Source organism: Pelophylax lessonae (assembly GCF_965119305.1).
Source record: "Pelophylax lessonae genome assembly, chromosome: 1".
In the NCBI taxonomy this organism is placed as follows: Eukaryota; Metazoa; Chordata; class Amphibia; order Anura; family Ranidae; genus Pelophylax; species Pelophylax lessonae.
Genome location: NC_138768.1, coordinates 550,190,018 through 550,213,588, shown reverse-complemented (window position 1 = coordinate 550,213,588; position 23,571 = coordinate 550,190,018). Strand labels below are relative to the sequence as shown.

Sequence of the window (23,571 nt, the reverse complement as noted above, 5' to 3'; positions counted from 1 at the left end):
CTGGAAGTAGCCTTTCTAGTCCTCAACAGGGTAGGAATCCGAATCAGAGAGACCTCTGTCTCAACACCTAGCCTTCAACAGCCATGCCGTTAAAACCAGCGACCATAAAGCAGGATGGAAGATCAGCCCTTGAGACAGCAGATCCTCTCAGAGGCAGCCACCAAGGAGACTCGACAACCATCTTTACCAGGTCTGTGTACCAAGACTGGCAAGGCCAGTCTGGGGCTACCAGAATCACTGGCACCTTTTCCACTGCCAACCTGCGGAGGAACCTTAACAGCTGTATCAGAGGAAAGGCATAAATCAGACAATATTGGCTCCAGAGCACCACCAATGCGTCTGTGGCATCAGCCAGAGGGTCTCAAGCTCTGGCCACGAACCTCTGTACGTTTTTGTTCAGACGAGATGCAAACAGGTCCACCTCCAGAGTTCCCCACCGGACACAGGAGATGAAAAAATCTCTGGATTGAGGGACCATTCCCCCTGATCCAGAACCTGACAACTCAGGTAATCCGCCTGCCAGTTCTTCACACTAGTAATGTCACTGAACTGCGGAGAGAGCTGGAACATGTTCCTCGGCCCAAGTCAGAATCTCGGTTTGTGAACCCATTTGTCCTGAATCAGACACGTCCAGGGTTTTTGAAAGTAACGCACACGTCCCCCCCACCCCCGAATCAGGCAAGGGCGTCCCTTCATGCAGAGGAGGATTTGTCCGCCAAACCAGAATGGCTAGTCTTGGGCTTACCCGACTAAGCCTTCTTGTTCCCTCCAGAGGCTCTAAACTGTTTACCTTTTTCTTGCGCCCCTGAGGCACGAAAAAAACGCCTGTAAACCATGAAAGTGCCCCCGCTTACTGCGAGGTACTTTGCTTTTTGAGGATTGGGGTAGTAGATTACTCTTAACCCCCCCCCCCATCAGGCCCTTGATTAACCCATCCAAGGAGTCACCAAACAGGCATTTACCCAAAAATGAGAGATCAGTTAAGGCCTTCTTAAAGCCTGGTCCACAGACCAGCAATTCAGCCACACCATGCGGCGTATATCAATCCCCACCGCTGACACTCTGGCAACCAGGGAAGCTGTGTCCAGGGCCGCATCACACAGGTAAACCATGGCCTGGGCCATCTGGTTCGTGAGCTTAGAGTCGGGGGAACTGTCTCAGTGTTCAAGTTACCACTAAGTACCTTAACCCACTCAGTAACCGTCTGAGAAACTAGGACGGATGCGAATACAGGTTTAAGTATCGAGCCAGCCAACAAATGTAGGTGTCAGGAAAGGGATTCCACCTGTCTGTCCACTGGGTCCATAAACCCTGGGGAGTCTTCACAGGTACCACAGTAGATTTGTTCAACCTGGAAACAGGGTGATACACCCTAGGTGACACTGTCCAGCGATTTGAGACTGCAAAGGTATAACGGTGTTTAAAGCACTTTGGCACCACTAGCACATGCTTAATGTGCTGCCATTGCTCATTCACAATATCATGAAAGTCTTTGGGACAAGGGATCACCTGACCCGACTTATGGGCTTTGCAGGAGCCAAAAACTACCCGCTTTCCTGACTGTGGGCTCATCATCCATTTGGAACGTTTTCCTTACTGAACTAGTCAAGTGCTTCCACCATAGCGTGTTCCCGCACTGCAGCCGAGGACACATTCTCCTCACCATTGACTGCGAGGACAGAGATCCCTTAGGGATGGGATTGCCCGTGGCGACCATCAGGCTCTGAATCAGAAGACTGAAAAGGCAGTGTCGGTTTTTGGGTAGCAACTTGTTTCATCACAAGGTCCACCTTTGACTCCAGAGTTTCTAAAGCTGCAGACAGACATGAGAGATTGCGATCTGGATGGGCCGGCATGTGCACAAAGTCTGAGGGGGAATTTTCACCTTGGGACTCCATTTTGCAATTAGGAGTGCACTGCGCCTTGAAATCGCGATCGACACCACTATGCCGCACTATATCCGGAGTTCCCCTTTAAGGTTGGCAGCAGCAAAGTGTGCCTGAGGAATGCCTAAAGGAACAAAACCCCTTACTTTACCACAGCTGCCCTTACAGAGAGCCTATGCCCACACTTAAAATGGCGGCAGAAAACGCTGCCATGTGCTCAGGACGCAGGCATGAGGCCACCACAGGGATCCACCTAAAGGGACCCCCCGGACAAGGTAACATTTTTAAACCTCCCCTCAGGCGTCAAGACGCCGACTATAGCATCCTCAGCGGAAGCAGGGTGGGCAGGCCTGTCCTGATAGGCCAGGGGGATCTTTCAGAGAAAACAACCCTGTTATCCCAGGAGTGGGCCCACACCTCCCCCCTCAGAGGTCTGCTTCAGGGACACATAGTGGGGCGTTGCATCACTCACCATACCATGGACCGGGTGGCTCTGCTCTGAAACAGCCAGCCTCCCACCCTGAGTGGGGGTGCTGACAGCCAAAAGAGGTACGTTGCAACTCAGGGCGTTACAGGTCGATGTGTCCCGGCGAGGCATCCGCTCACAGGCTCATCCCCATCCACCGGGGCTCCGTCGGGGTGAGGCCTGGGCCGACCACAACCTGCTCATGCTCACTGGCCAGGCTGGGAGACTAAGGATATAGATTATCCAGTGCAAAACCGCAGATGGGTGTCACTTGTAGTTCACCAGGAGTTCACCCTGACACTAGCTAGTGATCGTGAGTAAAGAGAAATAAACATTTGTAAAAGCAATAAAAACTGAGACCGAAGTCCCAGCAGGAAACCTAGGTCCTACTCCTTCACTAAGCAGCAAGAAACTGAATGAGAGTACAGTGTGTCTGGGGTTATGTCATGAGTGACAGCCCCTATAGGTGTGTTGAGTGAAAACTTTTCACTGCCTAGTCTACTCCTGTAGATGGCGCATAACCCAATAGTGAAGAAGCATAAGAGCTGCGTCTGTCAATGGACGATAGAGAAATAAGGAAATAGGCTGGCTTTAAAGCAATGTTTAGAGGCACTACCACTTCTACATTTCTGCTGGAACCTTGATCAGACAAGATGCAGCTGAGCATGGAAAGGAGGCAGTCATGGGAAGTTGCACTGAACCACAAATAAGGACCAGGTGCTTCGTTGCAAATACTTGCTACATTTAAAAAAAAAAAAAAAAACCACTAAGGGCTCTTTCACACGGGCGTTCCTTTTTTTTGCCCGATCAGGTCCTTTTTTTTTGTAACGGACACGGATGACACTTGTGTCATCCGGTCCGTATGTCCGTTTTTCATCCCATCCGTTTGCGGATGAAAAACTGACATAATGCATGTCTATGTAAATACGGATGTCTGCGGATGACACCACTGACATCCGTTTTTGCTTCAGTTCTGTTTTTTGAAAGGAAGAAAAAATAGGGTTCTCCTCCGTTCAAAAAAAACTTAACTGAACTGACAAAAAACGGATGTCAGAGGATGATCATCCGATGACATCCGTATTTACATAGAGATACATTATGTCCGTTTTTCATCCGCAAACGGATGGGATGAAAAACGGACATACGGAACGCCCATGTGAAAGAGCCCTAATGCTACACATTGCAAATTTATCAAATGAACTGATAGAGGTCAATGTCTACAAAAGTATTTGACAGCATTTCCTCACAACCAATCAGGTGTGCATATCAGAAATGGACGTTTTCGGACACCTCAAATAGGGTTTATCAATAACATTTACTTCGTATAATAAAATCTTACCACACTGTTCATCAGTGCCATCAGGGCAGTCAATTTCTCCATTGCACAGCCAAGAAACAGGAATGCATTTATCCTTGCATACAGACTGATGTGTCTCTTTGCAGATGGAGGGATCTGAAAGAAGGTTATACCCAATAGCATGAATTACCAAATAGATCACCATTTACTACAGCAAGTCAATTACAGTGCTATTTTTCCTAACACCCCATACACTTGGGGATATTGTCAACAGAACTCACAAAATGGTTCTCTGAAAATATTATAGCCTTTGTAGAATGGCAGTGCTAATATAAGATTTGAAACCATACACAACACATGAATAGATTTTGTGCACCGTGAATTTGCTTAGATTGGTGGGTGACCGGCCAAAACAAATGTCAATTTGCTTTCCGTAAGGCCAAAAAAAAAAAAATTTTTGAGAAAGGCTCTGGGATCAATATAGTCCATTAAAAGGTATTTTCTATTTTCAGCCAGAAAAATCAGAACGCCCATCAGTGGGGGAGTTATACCAAGTGCTTGTTTACTTGCATTTCCAAGCAGGGCCGGACTGCGAATAAAATTCAGCCCTGGAAAAAATTTCATACCAGCTCCATAGCATTATTATACCGGCCCAACAGCATAACGCCATTATTTTCTTGTGCATAAAAGGGAAAACCGTGCATTTTAAAGCAGCTTTGAAGAGTGTATTATATATAGATAAGACAGATATGAAAGCATATAGGGCTTTATATATAAAAGAGCAAATTCTAGTTAAAAGTGGTAAAAGTGCGGACATGGTACAGTTGTCGTCAGGGGCTGTGCGGACATGGTACAGTTGTCGTCAGGGGCTGTGCGGACATGGTACAGTTGTCGTCAGGGGCTGTGCGGACATGGTACAGTTGTCGTCAGGGGCTGTGCGGACATGGTACAGTTGTCGTCAGGGGCTGTGCGGACATGGTACAGTTGTCGTCAGGGGCTGTGCGGACATGGTATAGGAGTTGTCAGGGGCTGCGGACATGGTATAGGAGTTGTCAGGGGCTGCGGACATGGTATAGGAGTTGTCAGGGGCTGCGGACATGGTATAGGAGTGGTCAGGGGCTGTGAGGACATGGTATAGAAGTTGCCAGAATTATTGGGGGCCCTAATACAATGCTGTTCCCCTCCTCCTAATACAATGCTAGCCCCCCTCCCTCTAATAAAATGACCCCCCAGCCCCCTCCCCCTAATACAATGCTGTTCCCCCCCCTCCCCCTAAATTTAGGGGGGGGGGAAACAGCATTGTATTAGGAGGAGGGGGCCCCAGGGGGGATGGCAGATAAGCATTGTATAAGGGGGGGGGCAAGTCAGGCCAGCATTGTATTGGGGGAGGGGGGGGAGGTTAGCATTGTAGTAGGGGCCCTGATTCCCCCCCTGATTCCCCCCCGATTCCCCCCAAATGCAAGAGGACGAGGTACCCCCCCCCCCAGTCAATTTACTCTTTCTGGCTGCCTGTCCCAGGCTCTGCTCCGCAGCCGCTCATTCATTCTCTGTCTCTCAGTCTTCACTCCAGTGTGACTCACCTCACTGACTTGCGATCATGCTGCTGTTGGCGCGTCTCGCTGTGTGGTAGGGTCCAGGATGATGGATCCATTGGCGCTGTGACAGTCTTGAGTCAGTCGATCCACCTCCGCGCAGCCGCCCGCCCCCGCTGGATGTGACATCATGCCGCTCACAGCGGCTGACGTAAAAGTATATCGGACCGTCACGTCACTCTGGAGCGCAGCGGGGACCGGGGCTGCAGCGGCCATCATCACAGCCGCGCGGCCCCCGCCCCACTGCTTAAAGCGGCAAGCCCCAATTGCTTAAAGCGGCCCTATCTTTAAAGCGGCCCCAGGGCCGGCGGCCCAACGGGAAATATCCCGGTATCCCGATAGGCCAGTCCGGCCCTTTTTCCAAGGTGGTCAGAGCACTCTGCAACATGGGCCACATTTATTTACACAAAAATGATAGTTACTTGCATCGGGCTTTATTTAATCACTTCTGGACCGGAAGGTTTTACCCCCAATACGTGTATATTGATTGGTTATCGCAGCTACAATCTAGGGGAAGAGTCATGTCTTTTTACTAGTAATGTCAGCAATCAACAATTTATAGCGGGACTTTGAGGGGACCAGTGACATTACTACAGTAATCAGTGCTGAAAATATGCATGGATACTGTACTGACACTGGCAGGGAAGAGGTTAACACCAGGGGCGATAAAAGTGTTAAATGTGTCCCTAGAGGGTGCTTTGTGTGGGAGGGAAGGGCTTGTTGAATGAACTCGAGACCCGTGTTCCTAAATAAGAGGAACTCAGGATCCTTGTGTTGATTACTGACAAAACAGTAGCTGCCATTCTGTCTCCACGAGGAGTGATCACGGGTGCCCAGTGGACATGTCGGCCGCCGGACCCGTTGATTGGCTCCCCCTGTAGCCAATCCGCACGCGCCCCCACTAAGAAATGTACAGTTACCTGCCACAGTATATGTAGCACTGCCCCCTAGAGGACTGCTGAGAATTACACCTTCTGGATTCCCTGGGTTACCCTTCGCAACTGACAGCAGATAAACAGCATATAGCAATTAAAGTCCTCAGCTCAGTCAATTATCAATCCAGGGGATGTTTTTGTGGTTTTATTGAGAACTTGGTATAAGAGAAGGGATGAGTGGGATACTCCACTATTAACTATTCACAGTCTAAGGGACAGCTCACTGTAGAATGAGACAAGGCCGCTGCTTCACTTTGCCACTAAGTGAAGATACGTTAAATGCTCCTGTGCAATATTCTCTTCAGGGTTCTGAAACTGGCACCACCTTTTCTCTCTATGCTGGTGTGCTGACACCCATCCACTGACTCTAGCCTCTGGATTGGTCCCCTTCCTGGCAGACCCCTGGGCAAGTTCCTCTGTACTCATGGACACCGTTTTACCAGAGTCAACCGTTGCCTCCAAACTCCACTTGTCAGCATCCACTGGACCTCTGGGTTCAGCCACACTTTACGGTTCCCCAGGCCAACTGCCTGTGACCACCTTTCACAACTTTAGAGGAGGAGACAGCCGTCACCCACCCTCTGGGACTTGGCTTCCCGCCCAAAGACCCCCTGCCACATGTGCCCTTGGCTTTTTAGCCTTCCCCAGGATGCACCACTGTCTGTGCCAACCCACTGGGACAGCTACAAAAGCCTGTGTCGCTGGGTTTCCTCCACTGTCCAACATGCCTCTATTGGACACAGTGGGGACACTCTCTGACCAGATAAATCACACATGCAACAGGCAAAATTAACAATCAGGCTCTCCAGATAAGCAGACAGAGCAAACTATATATTTCACCTGCCTAGCACCTAACTAGGAGGGTGCTACATCATGTACTGCTGGCAGTCCGCAAGTGGTTAAAGACGAAGTTTACCTTTGGAACAAGTTATATATTACAACTGTATCTAGGGTAAGGTGACCAGATTTTTAACCACTTTACCACCGGAGGATTTTGCTGTCTTACGTCCAGGCCACTTTTTGCGATTCGGCGCTGTGCGAATTTAACTGACAATTGCGCAGTCGTGCAACGCCGTACCGAAACGAAATTTACATTCTTTTTTTCCCACAAATAGAGCTTTCTTTTGGTGGCATTTGATCACCTGTGCGATTTTTACTTTTTGCGCTATAAACAAAAAAATAACATTTATTTAGAAAAACAACAATATTTTTTTTATATGAAATTCCCCCCCCCCCCCCCAAAAAAAATGTAAAAATCGAAATTTTTTTAAATTTTTGGCCAATTTGTTTTCTGCTACCTATGTTTGGTAAAAAAAAAAAAAAAAAATCACAATAAGCATATTTTGATTGGTTTGCGCAAAAGTTATTGCGTTTACTAAGGGAAAGATTTGTCATTTTTGGTGTTTTTTTTTAACGAGTAATGGCGGCGATCTGCAATTTTTTTTGCGGGACTGCGACATTGCGGCGGACAGATTGGACCCTTGACTGACATTTGACACTTTTGGGGTTACCAGTGACATTACTGCAGTAATCAGTGCTATATATATGCACTGTTAATGTAAAAATGACACTGGCAGTGAAGGGGTTAATATTGGAGAGGGAGGGGTTAATGTATACACTGACGTGTGTGGGGGGAGGTGACTGAGTGAGTCAGGGACAGATCGCATGTTCAGCTATGCTGAACCCTGCTATCCGTCACTCCGTCACTTAGTTTACACAGGCGGGCGGATCTCCAAACTAGATTCTCCGACGATCGGGGAAGAGCAGCGGTGATCGCCGCTGCTCCTCCCCTGGCCCGACTACCGCTGTGAATGAAAACAGCAGGAGCGCGCCTCCGGCGGCGCGCGAGCGCCGCCTACAGGGGGAGGAGTCCAGCGACGTAGTACTACGTCGCTGGACGATAACGAACCACTTTGCCGCAGTACAGTCAACCAGACCGGTCGGCAAGTGGTTAAAGAGAAATCCAGGGACATTTTTTTTTTTTTTTTTTTTTAATTGGTAAATGGTAGGTAAACTATTGTATAAGCATATTTTCTTTAAATGATATATGCAGTGCATGTGCTATGTGTTTATGGAATTATTGTAGGATACATGTTATTTTTCACATTTCCTCCATGAGGGAAAAAAAAAAAAAAAAAAAAGATACTTCTTAGAATTTTTTGAGATATGACTATCAAATGTTATGAAGATAGAGAAAAAACAGAGTGCAGAGTTCAGGAGTGAGTTACATAAAGAATGCAAGTCTCAGCTGTGCCCATCTATGCAGCCCCACCAGTGCCCACCCAATGCAGCCTCACCAGTGCCCACCCAATGCAGCCATACAGCCATAATGGTGTGGAGATTTATGGGCTAAAACAGGCGGTAAGGAGGCAACATAATGGCTCCCCAACACCCGTCACAAGTCCTATGAAAAACAATCCACTGCTGATAACTTTTTAGAGGATGAAGTCAGCGTAAACCAGCCCTAAAGGTGTGGTAATCTTATCTTTGAGCATTTCTCAGCAATGTAGGCTCACCAGTGCAGGGGATCAGGGAGGAGAGCGGAGAAGAGAGAAGTGCCACATCACCTCTTCACACAGGCCGGCATCCCCTACTTTTCCAGCTTTAATTTGAATCACCGGCCTCCCACGTCACAAGTCCCGCTTCCTGGATCAGCTCCTACCTATGACAGCACACATCCCTCCATTGGACAAGTGTGCGGTCTATAAAAAGGAGCCAAACAAGGAGGCGGGACTTTGGGTGACAGCAGCACCCGGCGATTCAAGTTAAAACTGAAACAGAAGGGGACACCAGCCGCCCCCCCCCCCCCCCCCCGAAATGTGGCATCTGGGGCGCACCGCAACCTGTTGGTATGCCACTGGCTTTGGCGCACCCCCTGACATGTTCCATATCTAAATGAATAAACTACAAGTCCTATTGGTCACTGCAGACAGACTTCGTTCTCAATTGACTGAGGTATTAATGAGAACCCTCGTAGTCCAATAACGCTTCCTCTGGTTTTCTAAGAGAGCTTGTACAGAGGTACAGGCATATCGGCTAGAGGAAAACCAAAGAAAATTCCCAGCTCAGCTCGTCAGCCTGCTACCAAACAAATTAACCCATCTAACAGTTTGCATTAAAACAGGGGTTTAGTTAGCAGACATTTGCAATTACATGCATAAGCCGCAACAAGGCACCCCATTTAACAGTCCTAACTATACGTTTTTGGTGGGGGCATTGGCAATTTGTACTGTTGGAATATTGGTGAAGGGATGCACTGGACACCTTTGCTGTCGCACCCCCCCCCCCCAGCAGCTTACAAATGTGTGCTAATTAAACCCCAGTTTTCAACACAAACTGTTGGACCGGTTAATTTGGTTGGTAGCAAGCTGGCAAGTTAAGCTGAGAATTTTCTTTAGTTTTACATGCGTTGCCCTTCCAATGTGGGCCTTGCTACGAAGGCCAGCTATAGGTGAGGGTAGTGGCCATTTGTTTGTAATAAAGCTAGAGGACATGTCTGTAGAAGACAACGCACTCATGATCCTCTGATCATGGGTGCAATGCTTTGCAGTCTCCTGTAGGAGAAAAAATGCATTTTATTTCTGGGAAAAAAAAGGGTGCATTTATTATTTCTTGCTGAAAAAAATGAACCTGACCTTTAGGCCCCTTTCACACATTTCTGATCCTGTCCATTGCATTTTCTGCTCAGTGGGGGAATCGATCCGCCGATCACCCGCTGAGCAGGCGGATGACTCATCCGATCCACCAGATGGATGGAAAATACGTTTTCCATCCGTCCGGATTTCACAGACAGGATCGGATTTCAGCGGACAGGTCTTCGCTGACATCCGCTGTCCCATAGGAATGCATGGGGCATCCGTTCAGTTCTGCCTAAAAAACTGACAGGCGAATCTGAACAGTCCGCATGCGTGAAAGTGGCCTAAAGCCTAGTACACACGCAACGATTATCAGCCGACCGATCGTCCGTCTTTGGTCCAGAGTGGTGTTTTGTTGGTTGGAATGTGCCTAGACTGCACACGAATTTTCTCGCCCAACAAAATTCTACTTCAGAAGTGAGGTCATGTGTTGGTTTGCTTTCTTTGCGTTTTCTTCTCTGGGCATACCCAGTCTTGCTCATTAGATTTTTTCCCTGTCGAAATATGCACTTACTGCACGAAAATCAGCCGTGTTTTGACGGCAGACAACATTTTTATAGCCTGCACACCAGGATTTTTTTCGGCCGAAAAGTCGGGGTCGGTTGTCGGAAGCATCATACTAACAAGCCGAAAATCGGCGGATCGGTCGTCGGACGAAAATTCCCTGCCGATTTGACGCTTTAAGCGAATATATTTAAGAGTAGATGATCCTATTCACATGACTTATACTGCATTTTGAAAAACAGGCAAGTGCATGTAGGCCATTACTTTAATGAACTCAGCAGTGATGAGACTGGCTGAAGACCGCCAGTGCACAAACACCATTAGAAGACATTAAACTAACACTGTGAAGCTGGTTAAATTCTCCAAAACCCCTCACTCCTGTAGGCTGGAGCTATACTATAGGAAAAAAAAATGCATTGTATACATGTTTTGGCTAAGGATTATCAAAGTTTTAATTTGCATTTTACCACAAAGCCCAGCAAAACATACGTTACAAAGCACTTTAACCGGTTGCCGACTGCGCACAGTATATTTACTGCGGCAGTCAGCCCGGCCAGGCAGAGTGACGTAGGTCTACGTCGCTCGCCTGTCCCCGGGTTTTGAGCCAATAGCACGCTCGCCTCGGCTCGTTCACGGAGGAGTGTGGGCGTGTGACCGGAGGACCCGATGTCCACCGGTCACACTACGATCGTCGTTGGAGCGGGAGAAAGGCGGAGCGGCTTATGTAAACAAGCCGGCTGTCATTCTCCCCTGTGTAAAAATGGAGATCAGACGGTTCTACTATGTAGAACCGTTGATCTGTTTTTACACTAGTAGCCATGTCCCACTACAGTTAGAATCACTCCCCTAGGACACACTTAACCCCTCCCTGTCCAATACAGTTAACCCCTTCCCTGCCAGTGTCATTTTTACACTAACAGTGCATATGTATAGCACTGATTACTGCAGTTATGTCACTGGTACCCCCAAAAGTGTCAAAAATGTCAGTCAAGGGTCCCATCTGTCCGCCACAAAAAAAAAAAAAAAACGCAGATCGCCGCCATTACTCGTTAAAAAAAAAAAAAAAAACACCAAAGAAAAAAAACAAAAAAGACAAAAATCTTTCCCTTTGTTAGTAAACGCGATAACTTTTGCACAAACCAATCAAAATACGCTTTATGCGATTTTTTTTACCAAACATATGTAGCATAAAACAAATTGGCCGAAAATGTTAAAAAAAATTTGATTTTTACATTTTTTGGGGGGGAATTTCATATAAAAAAAAAAGTGAAAAATATTGTTATTTTTGCAAAATTGTCGCTCTTTTTTTGTGTATAGCGCATGATCAAAAAAAAAAAAAAAAGCGTTCAGACGGAGGTTTATTGGCATTTGAAACGCCAAATGCTTTTAACAGCGTGCAAACGCGTCTAGACGTGGCAACTCTGGTTTATACGTTTATAGGAGTTTTTACTGGGGATACATTTCTGACCATTTTACAATGTTGAATAAAACTTTTAAACGCAAATGCTGCTAAACACACAAACGCAGCATGTAAACATGGCAAAACTGAGGTTTTTAACCATGGGTTACTAGCTGCCAATTTCCAGCGTTCAGGAGAGGTTTCCAAACGTCCCATGTACATAAAGCCTAAAAAGGCAAGCATGATAGCCAAGATATAGAGCACTATTTATATGGGACAATCAATGCATGTTCGGACAGCAGGGTTATATTAATTTCCAAAAAGGTGCTACAATAAGTATAAATAGGTGAATCCTTGCAATATAGATAATTCTAATTATAACTCCATGCATTCTTGGCCACATTAACAGATGCTATACTGTATACAACCACAACTGGTTGTATAGCTCTGCTTTTGAGAAACATATCTATACAGAAACCTAGCAAGCAGCTGGACTGTAAATGGAAATAAAAAGGGGTTTGAATAAGCCCATTTTTATCAATGGGATAGTGACAGGCACAGCTTAGCAACTAGGAGCCAATTTCAGGGCATATAGTGTGAGGTAAATTCTGTTGCTGGGATAGAAATTGTAAACAGCGTAGTGTTAGGCTAGAATAAGCCCCAATCAGGTAAGCCCCCTTGTAGCTAGGAAGGGTAACCGGTTTCTCCCGCTCTTCTGAGCTCGCCTAAGGAATATTTAAGGGGGCTCATCCTGACAGGATTTCACTTCGCCTCAAGACCACCTCACCTCAAGATCTTCAAGCCGTGCTGTTCCCCTCCCCTTTTGTTTGTCGCGGCCAGTTTTTACTTGTAGGGTCACCTTTGCCTAGTACAAAGGGGGACGATATTTTATACATTTAAAAGTTATTTATGATATTTTGATGAGTTTGGATAATTCTTTGATCTAATATTTGTTTAACCTGGACCGTAGTGGTCGGGTTATGTTTCAATGTTTCTGAATTGATGTTTTTAGAGCCGGTTCACATAGGGGGCGACCCGACTTGCCGGGGCAACCTGTGAACCTCGGCGCGACATGCACGGACTTCATATCATTGAAGTCAATGCAGGTCGCCCCAAAGTAGTACAGGACCCTTTTCTAAGTCGGAGCGACTTGTGTCGCTCCTATTAGAACGGGTCCTGTGCTTGTCAGGTCGCCTGACAAGTTGCCCCAGTGTGAACCGGCTCTTAAGTTATTTATTATTTAAACAAGTATTAAACGGCCATGGCCTTTTTAAATCCAATTTTAGTGTGCAGTGTCATCTTTTTTAGATCGGTATAAGAATATAGTTAAAGTCCTGTCTACTAGCCCATAGACCATTACCAGCCCACAAAAAAGAAAAGGAAAAAAATTATATTCTAATATATATATATATATATATATATATATATATATATATATATATATATACACATACATACATACATACATACATATATATATATATATATATATATATATATATATATATATATATATATATATGAATATTTTTTACACAGATGCACAAAGATGGGTCTGTTCAGCCATTATCTTTTCCTCCTAGGCCTCATAATTAGGTTCCATAGAGAACACAAGTTTAAATATACCACATAACAGAACTTACAAAGCCACAATAAAATAGAAGATTTTTGCTCACCTGCTACCAAAGTTCCTAAGACGGCAGAGAACAGAAACACTAAAAGCAACCTCCCACCTATCCACCTCATTTTTCCACCTACAGACAATGCTGCTAGAAGATGGATAGGGCATTGATGAAAAGGTGCTCAATCCTGCGCTGGCTCCCATTACCCTTATTTATCTAATTGGTTGTTGCTGGACATTCACAATTACATCCTGTTTTCACCACCTGGAGGATGTTACAACCCAATTAAATATTATTCTCTACATGCTGCAACAAATGCAGTGACATTTAACAAAAATAAAGAAAAGCATTCAGGGACTTAGAAAAAAATCACCTAAAAAGTTTGTATTGGCTGGAATTTATTTCCTGCACCTACCTCGTCCAAATTTAGTTTCTTTATTGGCAAACAATGCAGATTTTTTAAGTTTTAAAAAAATGACTGAATGTGTCCAGGTAGTCTGAAAATGTAACTAGAATTCTTAAGCTGTATTATTGTTAAGCTGGCCATACACTATATGAAAAATAATCCGAAATTCGGTCATTTGGACAGTACATTCGTTTATCGGCCAGCTAATGGGCGCAAATCTGTAAACGGTTGTGACGTTTTTGAGCCAAAAAAAAAACGAAGGACAAGTTTGGAAATTTTCTGCGGAATGAACGATAAAGTGAAAGGTTAGGCCCTTTTCGCACGGCTTTCCGATCAGGTCCGCCTGAAAAAACTGACAGGCAGACCTGATCAGAAAGCCCATGTGAAAGGGGCCTAACCTTTCAATTTATCATTCATGCTCCATGCAGCCCTATGGAGCAGCGGATGTCAGCGGAGACATGTCGGCTGACACCCGCTGCTATCCGATCCGATCCTGTCCGTGAAATCCGGATGCATGGAAACCATATATTCCATCCGTCTGGAGGATCGGATCGGATAGGATCGGATGAAAATGGACAGGTGGTCCGTTTTCATCCGATCTCCCATAGAGGAAAGCGGGGATCTGTCAGGTCCGTCTCTGCAAAGTAAGCGGAGATGGACCTCTCATCCGCCTGCTCAGCGGGGATAAGCGGATCGATCCCCCGCTGAGCAGAACAGAGTCTGCCGGGTGCACCGCCCATGTGAAAGGACCCTTTGGCCCCTTTCACACTACCTCAGTTTTTCAGGCGGATCAGAACGGATGCCCCATGCATCTCTATGGGGTATTGGATGTCAGCGGAGACATGTACGCTGACATCCGATCCAGTCCATCAAATCCGGACGGATGGAAACCCTATTTTCCATCCGTCCAACGGATCGGAGGAGAACGGACAGGCGGTCCGTTCTCATCCGATTCCCCCATAGAGAACAGTGGGGACCTGAAAGCTCTGTCTCCGCACACAGCGCGGAGACAGAGCTGCCATCCACCTACTCAGTGGGGGATCGATCCCCCGCTGAGAAAAACGGAGTCTGTCCGAAAGGAGCCTTAGGCTGGCCATACACTATACAATTTTCTTATTCAGTTTCCTTTAGATTTACCTTCACCTATGTAGTGCAAGGGCCTGCCTGATTCCATACAAATTGAAAGTGTTTAGGTTTGACCCTATATTACATGGTTTTGGTAAATCTAAAGGAAAGTTGAACAAGAAAATTGTATAGTGTATGGCCAGCCTTACTCTCCCAATCAACATTGATTACTTTTAATCCTCATGCTGCTAGTATTAGTAAATAGACAGGAAAGTATATTACATTTAGTCCCCGTTCACACTGGGGCGACCTGGTCACCTGACAGGTCGCCGTAGGTCGCCTTCCATAGAGAAGCTGCGGACCCGTTCTAATAGGAGAGACACAAGTCGCTCCGACTTAGAAAAAGGGTCCGGAGCTTCTTTGGGGCGACCCGGAGCGACCTGCATTGACTTCAATGTTATGAAGTCCGTGCCGCCCGCTCCGAGGTCGCCACGGCAAGTAGCGTCGCCCCAGTGTGAACGGGGCCTTATTTGTTTTAAACTCATTTTTTTTTTTTACATTTCTTCAGTTACTTCCTGGTTTTATGCCTTGGCAAATGATGTCATACATCCCAGGAGTCTTCGGGAGGGGTTTTCACAACTCAGCACAATCTCCTGCATGCATATCATTTGCCCTTATTGAAGATGGCCAAGGCCAGAAATGCTAGGGGGTGATTTCCAAAGTAATTTCTTACCAAAATAAAGCATGGAGACATGAATGGATGGGTGAGTTTGCTTTGAATATTAAAAATTAAATAAAATAGTGTTTTTGGTTTGTGGTGCTCAGGTGCAGTGAAGATCCTCTTTAAGCGTTGCATACAGTGTGACAATTGCTGTCCTGACATGCCTAGATAGGTATAGACTGCTCCCCACTCTAGGATAGTCATACACATGCATTGTATAAGGCCCTGTTCACATCTGAGCCTTTTTCAGCTCGTAAAACGCTCATTTCTGAAGACTCAAAACGCCCAACAAGCAAAATCCCATTCATTTCAATGGCACCTGTTCACATCTGAGCGTTTTGTCGCCTGAAGCTCAAAAAAGTACATGAGCTTCTTTTTTGGCAGATTACCAGCGTTTTTGTTAGATGTCAATGCCTGCCTCCAAACACCTGCAAAAAAGGCCTGAAAAAACGCCCCAAAAAACGTCTACAAATGATACGCTCAGGTGTGAATGGAGCCTTAGGGCCAATTCACACTTTGCTATTCTAGTGCACTGCAGTTAAAGGGCGTCTTGCGCAACATATTGACATGCTTTGCGTAAAGGCAGGCCATTCATTTTGAATGGGCTGCCAACACACCAGAAAAGACAAAACATATACATGCAGAATTTTTGCCACACCACAATGCACAGAAATGCAACCCAACATACTGAAAATTGCATCTGCGATTTTCTTTGGTAATGCATATTCAGTGCGTTTTGGTATTGCATGGTATTGCATCATCCGTGCATTGTGGCAATGCATACTGGTTACCGTGTGTTACTGCAACACACTCATGTGACTGGGCCCCTGAGATTATGTTGCAGGTTAATGTGCATTGTATTAGGGCAGCCCATTCAATGCACCATAATAGACAAAATCTTTACCTGCACTATTTTTTGTGATGCAGCGCATCAAAATTTATGACATCACAGCGTACTGTGTCAGTGTTTCTTAGCTTTTTGTTAATAAGTAGATTATATTTCTTTTATTTTTTTATTTTTTTCAATAAACCAGAAGAAAATGGGATGAGATTGTAACAATCAGCACAAACCTTAAGGCCCCTTTCACACTTGTGCGACTTGTAATGCGATTTGGGACTGCAAAATCGCATGACAAGTCGCTCTCCATTATTTCCAGTGAGTACCATTCATATCTGTGCGACTTGAAGTCGCACCGACTTCAAAGTAGTCCCTGCACTACTTTGGCACGATTTTGAAGCGTTTTAAGGCCAAAGACATTCAAGACCAGTCAAACTCACATCAAAATCACGTCAAAACCGTGGCAACTAAGTCGCGGCAAAATCGTGGTAAAATTGCGCGACTTTGAAGTCGCTCAAGTGTGAAAGGGGCCTTAACTAGTCTGTGAAAGTAAAACAAATGGATAAATTATATACAAAACGATACAATGCTGACCAGCCAACCATTGTGTAAGTGATTCCACAACACCTCTATTAAATATAATCAAAAATAAATTCAGTGTAGCGCAGCAGTAAAAAACAGTCCACAAAGTCCCATAAGGATGTGATCACATACACATCTAATTGTGTCGTGGGCTCCATGTACATGGGACGTTGTAAATGGCCGTTTAGGAGCAGTTGGGCGTTTTTTTCAGAAGCCCCTGAACCCATCTACATTTTATCTTATCTGTCCATGTACACAGGGTCGTTTACAGTCATTTGCAGGCAGTTGAGTTGAGGGACATTTGCGTTCGAACGTGTGTTTCCCGGCGTTTCAAACGCAAAAACGGGACCAAGCGCGACCGAACGTGATGAAGTACGTTCAGCCACGTTATACGTTTTTTTTTCTTCCATTTAAAATCAATGGTTCCCTATGGGAGCCTACTGATTTGAATGGAAGGCGCACCGCAAGTCGGATCAGGATGATCCGACTTGCGTTGCGACTTGAGCTGTGAGAATCTTGAGGGGGAACTCCCACGCCAAAAATGGGAATAAAAACTGCTTGGGGGTCCCCCCCCAGGTTCCAAACCAGGCCCTTTGGGTCTGGTATGGATATTGAGGGTAGCCCCACACCGAAAAAACGGCGTGGGGTCCCCCCCAAAATCCATACCAGACCCTTATCTGAGCATGCAGCCCGATAGGACAGGAAGGGGGAGGGGACCAGCGAGCGCCCCCCGGACCATACCAGGCCACATGCCCTCAACATGGGGGGGTGTTGGTGCTTTGGGGCAGGGGGAGCTCTGCACCCCCAACCCCAAAGCACCTTGCCCCCACGCAGGCTGGATTCTGGAGTGAGTCATCAACATCGGGCTGCAGTCATGGATGACATTCCAGCGAGCCAGGAGGTGTTCGAGAGTACCCCTTTTGTTACTGCGCCGTCAAAGGCTGGTGAGTTGGACAGTAATACTTTACGTCAATTAATTGTATCTTTAACTAAATTCACTGATTCTTTGTCTGCTCAGCAGGTTATGGCTGGTCCATCCCCTGCGGGTGTTTGGTCCAGTAACCAACTCAGTAATGTGTCACACTCTGGTATAGTTCAAGCTTGTGAACCTCATTCTATTGTTTCTAGTTTCCGGAGACTTGTTATAATAAGGAAGCCTTACCTTGTGAGATGTCTCCTCTGGGTTTTCACCTATCATCTTCTGTCAAGGAAAAAATCTGGAAGGGCGATTATATTGATATTCTATCGCTGCTTCCTAATGCAAAGGAATTTGTGAATAAAAGTGATAAGAAATCTGAGGATCCAGGAGAAGACCAACTACAAGATCTTTCTATAATTGGTTGCAGGCTTATTGCATTTTTGCATCTATTATGGGAGAGAGGCATCCACAAAAATGTAGTGGTTTGTTCCAGCACCTGGAGAATATTTTGGAGGCTTACAGGAGTTTTGGGGGCTTTGGCTGGTTCAACTATGATGAATCCTTTCGTCAAAAGATTGCAGTTTATCCTAGTTTAAATTGGGGTATGAAAGATGTGGGATTATGGTTGAATCCCCAAAGGCCTGTTTTTCCTAAACAACAGGCGGTAGCATCAGGTTTAAAGCGGAGTTCCGGCCCCAAATTTTTTTTTTCAATAAAAATACCCCCGGGACAGTAAGGGCTAGTACATTCCACAATGGATAGCCTCTGTACTGTCCCGGGTCGCACTTACCTTTTAGAAGAAATACTTACCTTGAAAATTTCTTCTCCGGCGCTGCCATCTCGGATGTGGGCAGCTGAATCCAGCACATCCTCTTCTGCGTCCTCTTCCGTGTCCTCTTCTCCCAGAATGCGCTTGCACCGGCCTCGCTCGTCACTTCCGGTGCAGGTGTGTCATCCCTCCACAGCTTCTGGGCATGCCCAGAAGCTGTTTAGCAGGTAATGAGGCGCTGCACCGGAAGTGACGAGCGGGGCCGGTGCAGGCGCATTGATTCCTGGGAGCGATGATGTTCAGCTCCCAGGAATCAGTGCAAAGAGGAAGTGACGGCGCGGGCCGTAGAGGGAGGAAGTGGAAGAAAGGTGAGTATATTTTTCTTCAATAACAAGGTAAGTAAACAAAAAATCGTAAACTATCCATTTCTTTTTCAGGTGACCAATAGCAAGCGGATGGCCCAAAATCGATTATGTCGATTTTGTGGCCGGAACTCCGCTTTAAATGCTAATTCAGCATATAGGAAAGGAGTGTGCTATGCCTTTAATGAGTCTCAATGTAAGTGGTCAACATCTTGTCGCCAGTGGCTGCTCAAAATTTTTGGGGGGGTGCAAACAGAAAAATGTAATAGGCATTGCTTTGCGGCAAAAAACGCTGTAAAAAATTGCGTGACTTTGAGGTTGCAAAAGTGTGAAAGGGGCCTTCAGTAATTAAGGTATAGTGTGCCCCCTTTCAATGCAGAGTGACCAGTGTGCCCCCTTTCAAAGCAGAGAGACCAGCTTGCCCCCTTTCAATGCAGAGAGACCAGCGTGCCCCCTTTCAATGTACAGTGACCAGCATGCCCCCTTTCAATGCACAGTGACCAGTGTGCCCCCTTCAAAACAGTGACCAGAGTGCCCCCTTCAATGCAGTGACCAGTGTACATGCCCCCTTTCAATGCAGTGACCAGCATACATGCCCCCTTTCAATGCAGTGACCAGCGTACATGCCCCCTTCAATGCAGAGACCAGCATACATGCCCCCTTCAATGCAGTGACCAGCATACATGCCCCCAATGCAGAGATCAGTGTGCGTGCCCCCTTCAATGCAGTGACCAGCATACTGTACATTCCCCCAATGCAGAGATCAGCGTGCGTGCCCCCTTACTTACCTGGAGCAGCGGCGGCGGCGGCGGCGGCGGGCGGCTTCTCATCAGTCCCCCGGCGTCGGCTTCTCCTCAGTCCCGGCGGCGCGTCTCCTCCATTCCTCCCGCTCCCGCCTCCTCCTCGGCCAATGGCATGGGGTTTGCCTTGCGGCCAATCAGGAAGCGCGTATCGGAGGCGCTTCCTGATTGGCCAGGAGGAGGATCGGTGTGACAATAGCGAATTTTCATTTCTCTGCGCCCCGGCTCCACCCTTTGCATCACCCTATTAGAGCCTCTGGCTCTAATCAGGTGATTTAAAAAAAAAAAACATCCATGCATGCAGATTAGGGGGCCGGACGCATGGATGGGGGGCGGCGCCCCTGTGCCCTCAATACCCCGGCCGCCACTGCTTGTCGCTATAGACGTGAGTTTTCATTTTGTAAAGGCAGCCACCCTGTATCTAAGTGTTTTAAAAGGTCCTCATTTTCACAAAACCCCAGGGATGCTTCCAAAAGCTTACACACCGGTGAGGTTGGAAAACATGCTACCTTGGTTACTGCAGTACCCAGACAGGGAGATGGCCCAACTCCTCATTGATGGTTTCTCCTTTGGCTTTCATTTACCTGTTTTTTCAGGGCCTGGCTGTAGTACTGTTATTAATCTCAAATCGGTATGGATGCAACCTAATATAGTGAGGGAGAAGCTGATTAAGGAGATAGCAGCGGGTAGGGTAGCAGGCCCCTTTTTGTCACCACCTTTTGAAAATTTTAGGCCATCTCCTTTAGGTTTAGTTCCTAAAAAAGAGCCGAACGCATTTAGGCTTATTCACCACCTTTCTTTTCCTTCGGGGAGTTCATTGAATGATGAAATTGATGCCTCCCTATTGTCGGTAAAGTATGCGACGTTTGATGATGCTATCCAATCCAGCGCATCAGACAATTTGGGCGTGGTGCTTTATTGGCAAAGGCTGACATACAATCTACATACAATCGGCGTTTCGTTTATTGCCCATTTCACCAAATCTTTTAATTCTTTAGGTTTTTATTTTGAAGGTTTATTTTTCTTTGACATGTGTCTCCCTATGGGGTGTTCACTTTCTTGTCGCAATTTTTAAATTTTTGCAACATTTATTCAGTGGGTCATGACTTAAGAGTCTGGGACTGATGGTTTTGTCCACTACCTCCAGTGGCTCCGCCCCCCCCCCAATCTGTGGCAAAGAAAAAAAAAAGAAATAAAAAAAAAAATTAACATTTGCACCCCACTAGGGGCGCCGGACCTACTACTGGCTTTGGGAGGGGGTGGGGTTTTGCACCCCACGTGCGCCAGGCTAAGGCGCCGATTGGCGGCCTTCTGGGGGTCATCGGGGTGCAGAGAAATGCGCCCCCCGACACTCCCCACTTTAGTGCTGTCCTGGCTGTGATTGGTCCAGACTCCAGCCTGGACCAATCATACAGGAGGACATCCCGGGTGACGTCGCATGGGGGCAGTGCGTGCGTCAGTCACTCACCATCTTGGCGTCACGTCATCACCTTCCCGCCCGCCAGACGGTCAGAGAGGAGGAGCAGCGGGCCGGCACGTGAACGAGGAGGAACTGGATGGAAGAAGAGGTCACCTCGTCTCATCTGTCGTCTCAGTCCCGTCAGCAGCAGCAGCACGCCAGGCACCAGTGTGAGTCGGTCCGGTACGGTCGTCGCGTCGTGACGGAGAGCCAGCCCAGCCCAGAAGGTAAGTGAAGTGAAGTGATCATGCCTCAGTCAGACTCAAATGCAGAACCCGTGTAAACACATCTAGGAGCGCCTAAGCGCTAGGTGCATTTAGTTCTTGAGTGTTCTTTCATGTTAATAGTCAGAATAAATTACAATTCTTGCCAATGAAATAAAAGAATGCCCAAATTCTTGAATGCACCTAAACACATTTGCTAAATAAGGCTTGAGGCGCGTTTTTATTTCTGCTTTTCTCCTGCCAGTTTCCTGAGTTTGACCAGGCCAGCCTGGCAGCCAGGACACCTCTTCTTCCTCCGAGTCCTCTCTCCCCATCTCCAAGCCAGCAGCAGCCAGCCAGTCAGTCTCCTGTCCTGGAGGATAGATACCACCAGCCACCAGAACCATGTGATGTGTTGGGATTGGGATTTGGGAACCATCTTATACCAGGCCGCTGTGTGCCATTTACTAATACATATATAGTGCCAGGCCAGCAGCCTGCTTAGCAGTGAGTGTACACAATATAAGACAGTGCAGACCAGGCCAATTACATTGTACATCAGGTAAAGTGCTATGCTAACTTAGCATAACACTTTACCTGTGTACAATGTAATTGGTCTGGCCTGCACTGTCTTATATTGTGTACACTCACTGCTAAGCAGGCTGCTGGCCTGGCACTATATATGTATTAGTAAATGGCACAGCTAAGCAGGCTGCTGGCCTGGCTGGCACTATATATTTATTAATAGTAAATGGCACACAGCGGCCAGATATAAGATGGTTCCCAAATCCCAATCCCAACACATCACATGGTTCTGGTGGCTGGTGGTATCTATCCTCCAGGATATCTATCCTTGTGAAGCCCAATTTTGTGCCGGTCTATCACATGAAATACATTTACGTTTTTGGTTGTAAATAATGCCCCGTACACACGTGCAGATTATCTGCAGACTTTTGTCTGCAGACTTACCTTTTCTATGTAGTGCAAGGGCCTGCCGGATTGCATACAAATTGAAAGTGTTTAGGTTTGACCTCATATTATATGGTTTTGGTAAGTCTGCAGACAAAAGTCTGCAGATAATCTGCACGTGTGTATGGGGCATAACATGACAAAATGTGGATTATTTCAAGGGGTAACTATGAATACTTTTTCAAGGCACTGTTCCTTGATTACTGAAGGCCCCTTTCACACTTGTGTGACGTCAAAGTCAAGCAATTTTTTACCACGTTTTTTGCCGCAAATCAATACCTATTACATTTTTCTTTTTGCGCCCCCCCAAAAATTTTGAGCACCAGCCGCCACTGATTACCTCGATGATTTCCTTTTTATTGGCCCCCCGGATTCTCCCATTTGTCTACTATTCTTGCGTTTATTTTTCCTAATTTCAGAATTTTTCAGTATTCCGCTGGTAAAGGAGAAGACTATTTATCCTTCCATGGTCGTAGAGTTTTTGGGAATTAATATTGATTCAGTTTTGGGTCAGTATCAATAGCCTTTTTGAAAAATTGTTAAGTTGCAATCTTTGATCGCCTTTCTTTTGAGAAGAAGGAAGGTGTTATTAAAAGAATTGCAATCCTTTTTGGGTCTGTTAGCCTTTGTCACAAGGATTATGTCTATGGGAAGGGTTTTTTCAAAAAGATTGGCATTAGCCTTGACCGGATTTAAATCCCCTTTTTCCCCACATCCGATTGACTTCAGATTTGAAAGATGACCTTTTGGTTTGGTCTCTTTTTTTGAAAGACTATAACGGTCGGTCATTCTTTTAAGGAGATTTTCAATTGTCATCTGCTTTAGAATTATACACTGATGCAGCAGGCTCACAGGGTTTCACTGCAATTTTTGGCACTCATTGGTGTTGTGGTTCTTGGCCTGCTGCTTGGGTAGCTAAAGGGGCGACCAAGAATATTGTTCTATTGGAACTATTCCCGGTAGTGGTGGCCTTGGAGATATGGGATGATCAGCTTGCCAATAAAAGAATCATCATTAATTCTGATAATAAGGGAGTTATTTTTGCGTTAAATTGCCTTTCTTCGCGATCAATATTGGTGATTAAATTGCGTCGTCACCTAGTGTTGTTGTGTCTGAGGCTGAACATCTGGATTAAAGCCAAA

The 23,571-nt window shown here is 46.2% G+C and overlaps 1 protein-coding gene across 1 annotated transcript in view; it reads right to left on the bottom strand.

Annotated features, from left to right (window-relative positions):
• Positions 1 to 13,460, bottom strand: part of LOC309544676 (low-density lipoprotein receptor-related protein 2-like) — a gene marked incomplete at its 5' end in the record, with an annotated part of 171,900 nt that extends 158,440 nt beyond the window's left edge. Inside the window, 2 exons of the mRNA XM_082243588.1 lie at positions 3,692 to 3,805; positions 13,391 to 13,460. Of these exons, the coding sequence (XP_082099714.1) occupies positions 3,692 to 3,805; positions 13,391 to 13,460 (184 nt within the window). The remainder of the gene's footprint in view (positions 1 to 3,691; positions 3,806 to 13,390) is intronic.
• Positions 13,461 to 23,571: the final 10,111 nt, after the last annotated feature.